This window comes from Garra rufa, chromosome 10, assembly GCF_049309525.1.
Source record: "Garra rufa chromosome 10, GarRuf1.0, whole genome shotgun sequence".
NCBI lineage: Eukaryota > Metazoa > Chordata > Actinopteri > Cypriniformes > Cyprinidae > Garra > Garra rufa.
In genome coordinates, this window is record NC_133370.1 from 6,667,065 (window position 1) to 6,676,106 (window position 9,042).

The 9,042-nt window shown below is 30.8% G+C and overlaps 1 protein-coding gene across 1 annotated transcript; it reads left to right on the forward strand.

Moving 5' to 3' along the window:
* The first annotated feature begins 1,056 nt into the window (after positions 1-1,056).
* On the forward strand, positions 1,057-8,780 carry rab31 (RAB31, member RAS oncogene family). The gene is made up of 5 exons (XM_073849211.1): positions 1,057-1,133; positions 2,150-2,221; positions 3,971-4,077; positions 4,718-4,827; positions 7,040-8,780. Exons 2-5 carry the CDS (start codon positions 2,168-2,170, stop codon positions 7,135-7,137), a joined length of 369 nt encoding a protein of 122 aa, XP_073705312.1. The 5' UTR covers positions 1,057-1,133; positions 2,150-2,167; the 3' UTR covers positions 7,138-8,780.
* The last annotated feature ends 262 nt before the right edge of the window (positions 8,781-9,042 follow it).

Below are 9,042 nucleotides of genomic sequence, written 5' to 3' on the forward strand. Positions count from 1 at the left end.
AAATAATTCATAATTTAAATTTAAAAATGTAAATATTTTTTAATTATTATTTGTTTTTAAATATTAATATTTTTAAAAGGTTACAATATGCACTTCCACTCAAAAGTTTGGGATCAGTAAGATTTTTGTTTTTTCATTCTAATATGCTGTTTTGCTGCTCAAGAAACATTTCTAATTATTATTTACATTGTGCTGCTTAATATTTTTTTGGAACCTGTGATACTTTATTTTCAGGCCTATTTAATCAATAAAAGGTTAAAAAGAACAGAAATTAATCATTTTATTCACCAAGGCTGTGTTAAATTAATAAAACGTGATAGCATAGATTTACATTATTAGAAAAGATTTATATTTTGAATAAATGCTCTTCTTTTTAACTTGTTATTCTTCAAAGAATCCCCCCAAAAAATCACAGCTTCCCATAAAATATTTGGCAGCACAGCTGTTTCCGACATTAATAATTCTAATAATAAATCAGCATATTAGAATGATTTCTGAAGGATCATGTGACACTTAAGACTGGAGTAACAGCTGATAAAAATTCAGCTTTGCATCACAGGAATAAATTATATGTATTATATTATATGTATAAATAATAAAATTAGTTTTAAATAAAAACATTATTTTATGTTGTAATAACATTTTGCAATATTACAGTTTTTTCTGTATACATTTATACACTATATACTATATTAAAACAAATGAATAATTTAATATGAATGTATATGAAAATGTAACAATTTTAAATTATTTAAAAAATATATGAATTCACATTTTTAAAGTGTAACAAAAATATAGATTTTTTTAAAATGGTGTGTAAATGTATAATATTTCAAAACAAATTAATTTAATATATATGAATGTATATAAAAATATTAAATTGTGAATTATTTTTAAACTGTAAAAATAATTCCTAATTTAATAAAAAAAACATTTTAAAATTATTTATTCTTTAAACATTAATTCATATTTTTAAAATGTTATAATATATAAAAATAGTTTTTATTATTATTATTATTAAATATTTATCATGACAATATCTGTTTTTCAGTGCATCTTTTTTAACTAAGACCGTCCCCTCTGGAAATGAACTTCACAAATTTCTGATCTGGGACACAGCAGGGCAGGAACGGGTGAATATGTTTACATTGTTTTATTTATTTAGAAATTGGGGTTTTGGTGTATGAATGTTTAATTAAAAGTTTGTATGGATCTTTAATTATTTGCATGTTTGTTTGTTTTAATTTCACCCATCCTTAATGTCATTATCCTACATGAATCAGTGTTTGGTTGATCTCAAATTCGTTCATACACTACTATGTCATGCAAACTAAAAAGAGCTTATTAGCTAAAAACACACACTTCATCCCATGATTCCATAGCATTCAGCTTGTTTTCCACTCTCACACACACACACACACACACACACACACACACACACACACACACAAGTTTAACATGTTTATATTCCTGTCATTATTTCTATGCCCTTTAATTCCCAACCTAAAGCATTAGTCCACTCAAAAAGGAAAATTCTGTTATTACATTTGACAGATCTTTTGAGTGAGTAAACGATGACAGAAGTTTATTTTCAGATGAACTCCCCTTCAATAAGATTAAAGTATGCAAGACAATTCTAAATCAAACCTCTGTGTCATATTTTACATCACAGTTTTTATTTAGAGAAAGCACATTTCATTTCCAACACACACAGTTCAGAGTTCATGGTAGGTGTGACTCATTGGGTGTGGTGGAAATCTGTGTGTGAGTTTGAGAGCTGGCGTGACTTTGTGTTCACGTCTGTATGTTCAGTATTAGCGTCTATTTGGATCGCTCGGAAAATATGTTTCCTTTTGAACTTGACGTCATCTACTCTACACTACAGTACATCCTGCATCTGGCTGAACTCAAACCATCCTACAATGCTTTATTAAAACATTAATGCTGTAGTAACTACGCTTTTTTTTTTTTTTAAAGAAAATATAAGTCATGTTTTCCATGTGCAAAACTTGTCAGAAGTCACTAACCCCAAGTATGAGCAATATTAATAGCGATGCTTGCCTAATTTAAAATGTAATCATCAAAATGACCATATTTTAATCTTTAAAAGTTCTCAATATTGACAAAATGTGTTTTTTTTTTTTTTCAGTTTCATTCGTTGGCTCCCATGTATTACAGGGGCTCTGCAGCGGCCGTCATTGTTTATGACATCACAAAACTCGTAAGTTGTATTATAGTGCTTTGTGTAATTAATTTGACATTTTTTTTCTGTTGGAATACACTACTGTGCAAAAGTCTTAGGCCACTAGAATTTTCACCAGCTGAAAATGCTTTTAAGTATTTTTGACGTAGTGTGTCAGTAGGACATATCAGTTTACATTTCCAAATATTCAAATATTCCATTAACTTTAATAATCCAGTGAGATTTTTGTTTGCACAAGGAGTCTGACAACAGCCAGTGCTCCACAGCACCTAGGGCGAAAGCTGCTTTAAACTCAAAGGATGGTCACACCAAATGTTGATTCAATTTAGTTAATAGAAGTTATTTGATAAAGAAACTCCATTTATGACATTATTTTTGACAGCATCCTCATTTTATAGCATTTTTACACAAGCGACTAAAACTTTTAAGAGTACTGTAGCTTTGCAGGTAGGTCTCTTGATGCATCTTGGAGACGTTGCCACAGTTCTTCTCCATTTAGTCTGTCTCAGTTTGTGTTTCTTCATGTCTTTCTAGACGAACTGGGTGATGATATCAGATCTCAGTGTGGAGACTCCTTGTGCAAACAAAAATCTCTCTGGATTTGTACGATTAATGGCAAAATGAATGTTTGGAAATGCAAACTGATATTTCCTACTGACAAAAGATAGGAAAGAGATAGGAACGGTCCTTCGTCTCCAAGCTAGTAAACACTGGGTTTCGCATACGTCACGCGTGACCTTTCGACGTGATTACGTAGAACGTATAGACGCGAACGCGCATTAGCCCTAGTGCTAGACGAGTTTCAGTGCTTAAAAGGTATATAAAAATATATTTTTCTAAGAAAATGACCGAACGTTTTGGTAGACAAGACTCTTCTTCGTCGGCTGGGGTCGTTTACAGCCATTTGAAGCCGCATTTAAACTGCATTTTGAAGGTTCAAAAATCGGAGCACCATTTAAGTCCATTATATGGAGAAATTTCCAGAAATGTTTATCTCAAAAAACATAATTTCTTGACGACTGAAGAAAAAAAGACATAAACATCTTGGATGACAAGGGGGTGAGTAAATTATCTGTAAATTGTTGTTCTGAAAGTGAACTACTCCTTTAAGGCAGTACAGTTATAAAAACAAAACAGAAAGAAAGGATACACATACAGAGAATTAATCATGGTTTAAATTTGTAACACTTTAGTATTCATACTTTTTACATTTTGTTTTATTAATATATTTTTATTTATCTATTTATCTTTTTTTTTTTTAGAATTTGATAGAGAAGACATTTTTGATAAGTGAGATCTCTAATTGAAGTCCTTAAAAATCAAAAAAGAAGTCTTTAAAAGTTCTGGAATTTTATTTCACAGTATCTGTACGAACCCTGATTTTATTTTCCGTTTAACTATGCTTTAGCTAAAATTTTTCATTTTGATTGACATTATTTGTTTATAATTGTGGGAGAAATCAATACATTTTGAAAGAAAAATCACCAATGAGTCCTTGTCTATATATCAGTTGTTTCTCAGAAATCAATTAAATTAAATGGAGATTAGAGAGTTACTGAAAAAAGATTTTACATCAATGTCTCAAATTGAGCTTAAATTTTTCAAAACAAAAGTGGTGTCAATATGAAAATTCTCTTCAAATTCATCCAAGATCAAATGATCTGATCTGCTATCCACATTTCCACATCTGAGACAAAGCTTATACTTAAATGAAATGTATGGAAGAGCAGCTTTATATTTGAAGCTCCATATGTTTTTTATCTGCAGGATTCTTTCCAGACGTTAAAGAAGTGGGTGAAGGAGCTGAAGGAACATGGGCCAGAGGATATAGTCGTGGCCATAGCAGGAAATAAAACCGATTTGGGTGATATCAGGTTCATAAAACCTTTTTGCTCTGTCTGAAAATGTACTATATTCTCTAACTTTCTTTGCGAAACCTGCTGCTGCTAAGCTTAGATTTTCATGTTCCTCATGTCTTACGTGATTATTTCACTTAAAGTCGACATGAAATCAACATTGTACACTAAGAGCAGATCAAATAGATCAAATCGACTTTTTTCTATTTCTTTTTTCTATCTATTTGATCTGCTCTTAGTGTACAATGCCTGATGTTTTTTTTAATAAATATCCTGTTTCACGTCACATTGTGGAAGTAAGGTGGTTTGAGATTGCTGTTTCACTTTAGTTGTGATTATTTTCAGTTCTGAGAATCTCAATGCCAGCAAACTGAACCTTCAATTCCAAGATCTTGTGGCTGTTAATTAAGACATTTCCATTTAGAAGTTTAATTATACTTAATCACTTTTCCCACATAAATTTCCCAACTCTCGGCCTTTGCGTCTGTATAATTACTTGACATTTGCAGGCAGTCCAGAGCTCGTTTACCACAAAGCCCTCTGATGTTTGTTTTGGTCCTGTCTTCAGTTGGTCATGATCCTCAGGCTAAGCAAACACTCAATGGTGTCTGTAAGTGAGCTGATTGTTTTCTCAAATTCAGTGGGGTTTTTTTTCTAGGGAAGTTCCAACTAAAGAGGCGAAAGATTTTGCAGAATCCATTGCAGCCATATTTATGGAGACCAGTGCCAGAAATGCAGTAAACATAGAGGAGCTGTTTCAGAAAATCAGTAAGTATCACTAAAACTAGACGTGTGTTCACACTACAGATGGCTAGTCATAGTAAACCCAAACTATACAGCTTATAGTGATTGCAAGTGTTTTTGTTTGTTACTGTTTCTTCTTCTTCCTCAATCTCTCTCATTTCCAAGCGCTCGTAAGTCAGTATGGAAGCTTATTTCTCGCAAATTAAAAGTTTACATTTTGCAGTTCAGATTTTTATACACCTAACCTGACCACATGCAGAATTCAGAGAAAAAATAAGTGAAGAAATTGAATGTAAACTCGTAATTGTGAGATATAAACTCCAAGGAAAAAAGCCTGAATTGTGACATTTTAAAAAATTGTAATTTGTTTTTTTATATTTTTATTTTGTGGCTTTAACTGTAAAAGCCACAAAAAAACCCTACCTAATTACGATTTTTGCTTTACAGTGATTTTACCAGGGTTAAGGGGCTGTTAGACCCGCTATGAAGCAGGAGCTATTTTAATTGTGGTAAAAAAAAAAAAAAAAAAAATACAAATTAAAAAATAAATACTATATGTCATAATTAATTTTCTTTATATTTCTATTTTGTGGGTTTTACTGTGTGTATTTTACAGTGATTTTTCCAGGGTTAAAGAGTTGTTAGACACACTATGAAGCAGGAACTATTTTTATTGTGATAAAAACAAATAAAATAAACTAAATAAATATTATATATCTAATTAGTTTTTTTATATTTCTATTTATTGGCTTTTACAGTGTGTGTTTTACAGTGATTTTACCAGGGTTAAGGGACTGTTAGACATCACATGAAGCAGGATCTATTTTAATTGTGATAAAAATAAATAAAATAATTCTAAATAAATAAATAATATGTCATAATTATTATTATTATTTTTATATTTCTATTATGTGGCTTTTACAGTGTGTATTTTGCGGTGCATTTTTCAGGGTTAAGGGACTGTTAGACATCCTATGAAGCAGGATCTATTTTAATTGTGATAAAAATAAATAAATAAATAAAATATAACTAAATAAATAAATACTATATGTCGTAATTATTATTTTTTTTTATATATATTTCTATATTTTATATTTCTATAAAGTGAAGCAGGAACCATTTTAATTGTGGGGGAAAAATAAATAAATAAAATAAAACTAAATAAATAAATCCTATATTTTGTGATTAGGTTGTTTTATATTTCTATTTTGTGGCTTTTACAGTGTGTATTTTACAGTGATTTTTCTAGGGTTAATGGGCTGTTAGACACACTGTAAAGTAAAGCAGGAATCATTTTAATTGTGTAAATAAAATAAAATAAAATAATATATTACATTGTGTAATATATTATATTATATAAGTTTGTATAAAACAAATAAATAAAAAGTAAATAAATTGTGTATGTATGTATGAATGTATATAAATATATACTGTGTGTGTATATATATGTGTATATATATGTATATGTATATATATATATATATATATATATATATAAATATATACACACACATACATACAATATATTGCTTTTGTAAAATCGAGGGAATGACAATTTACATACAAAACACACTAATGCTCAGTAATCACTTTTAATTAGTATGATTTTCTTATATTTTGCACATTTAGCGTTTTTACTGTATTTTTGCTCAAATAAATCCACTCATCAAGCATACGAGAATTCTTTCAAAAACATTACAGTAATATGCATTGTTAAGAACTTCATTTGGACAATTTTAAAGGCATTTTTTTTTGCACCCTCAGATTCCCGATTTTCAAATAGTTGTATCTCAGCCAAATATTGTCCTAACCTAACAAACCATACATGAATGGACGGCTTATTTATTTAGTTTTCAGATTATAAATCTCAGAGTATAAATCTCAATTTCAAAAAATTAACCCTTAAGCCTGGTTTTGTGGTTCAGGGTCACATATGTGCATGATGTGAAGTCATATCAGCTGTTTTGGAAAGGCTTTTTAGCTTTGCACATTATTAAATGTGTGTGCTTTGTTGAAATAGTTCCTTTAGTATGATGATGAGACAGAGCTAACTTTAACATGTTTTGAATGTTTCTCAGTCATTTTCATCTCCTTTAAGTCACATTTGACTTGAGTTTGCTGTAAAAAGATGCATTTAATTACATCAACACACAGTTTCAATGAATTTTTTCTAATGCAATCACAGTGTTTTCTAACTGGCTGTGGCATAATTGTTCATGTTCTCACATCTCTGTAGGTCGACAGATCCCTCCGCTGGAGAACACAGATGCTGAGAGCCACGACTCTTTTAAACTGACACGACAGCCTCCTGCCTCCAGCAAACGCTGCTGTTAGACATCCATCCGCAAGTCAATACAAACACCCCACAACATGATTTTCTGTGGTATTTGACCCATGTGATACATAGATTAGGATCACAATGCACACAAATCAATGTGTGTTAATGTAGGAGTCTATTAACTTAATGTGGACACAGCAACATGACTGATGTAACATACATAGCTATTCTGAACCATTTTGTACCAAGTCAGAATATTTTCTGAATATTACAGCGATGCTGAGTAACTTTGAGACGTGAGTTATCACAACTTGGAATAATTTTCATATCAAGTCTTTTTAAATGCAGTATTGTGACAAATAGAAATGTAGTCATTAGCACAAAGTTTACACAAGAATAAGTGCCTTAGAAATTACATTTTTATGTTTGACATTGCTGTTTTGACAGTAGGTTATTTTATAGGTTATTTCTAGTCTGCCTTTATTTGAGCACTTACAAACAAATAGATGAAAGGTAGAGAAGATTGGCAATTGTATTGGTCACACTTTGTATTACAGTGTACATTGTATTATGTATTTACATACCACTACTGCTTATTACTAATAAACCATGTGTTTAATATGTCATTTTTGTAAAGCTGTGTGTAATTGCACATAGTAATTGTTTTTATTTTAATAATTCATTATATGGACACTGTAAACTAAAGTGTTGCCAATTTATTAATCCTAAAAATAAATAATGGTTATAATTGTGGTTATTGGTTAATTCAATAAAAATGTAAAACATCAAGATTAGTCAAATATTTACCTTTATTAAATGAAAGTATGAGGAAGTCAGCCACCAGGGGGCACAATTGGTTTTAAAGTGAACACAAGTTTTGCTGTCAGCTCATATTTTTTTCCACTAAAATTAGGTTTGGGGTTTGTCAATTGATTTTGGAACTGAGAAAATTCAGTTCATCTGTTAAACCGGTACACTTTACACTTACTATATTTATAGGTAAACAAACTATTACCAGTTTAATTCCTCCAAAAAGTGTCACTATTTTTGCATTCGTTCAAGTTTTCTTTCTTTCACTCTGCCGGTGGCGTGAGTTTGGAATCGTGCCGATGGTTAGGTCATTGTTTTTTGCAGTTCCATTTGGTGACACTAGTGCTTCAGAAATTATACACTTCACCTTTAAGGCTAAAAGCATAAAAGCAGGGTAATTGTGAGCTCTTACGTAACCAGCATGCCTTGGTGTGCTCATGAGTGGATTGATTGCCTGTCCCCTATTGTAGTTTTTCAATTTTGTAATTAGAATTATCTTATCTGTCAGTCACAGCTGGCACATACTGTATATCACATGTCCTTATGGTTGTATTTTTTTGATCATAAATCATCATGCAATTTAACATTTAATATGAGTATATCTATGTAATTATATCTCTTTTCTAAGTTAGAAAGACTAAAAGTTAGTGTGAATTCACATAGATGCCTTAACCTAGCAAATTCCAAACAGAACTGGATGAGATCTGGTAATAATGGCGTGATGTCGTTTTCCATAAAGCATTTTGTAAATAACTTTATACTTGTGCTTTCAAACCTATTGTTTGTTTGTAAATTAATGTTCCCTTTGTGTGCTCTTGTGACAATGGTATCAGACACAGTTTGTACCAGATGTCATCAATAAACCACAAATGCAATATGCAGATGTTTGTTTAAAATGTGATTGTTTTGGTTTATGAATATTCCTACAGATTTAGACAGTGTTGAGGATGTAATTGTTTTGGAAGATAAAAATCACAGTATTTAACAGTAGTCTTTTTAAAGGTTAGAACACGATGAGTTTTATAAATCCTAAAGGGGGGATTTAACACAAGGGCAGCTACGGTGGTCAAACAAATTACAGGTCTAAACTTTTTAGCACTGTTATTGTATCTCAGCAGTAGTTGTTCCAGAGCAAAATATCTGATTTAGTT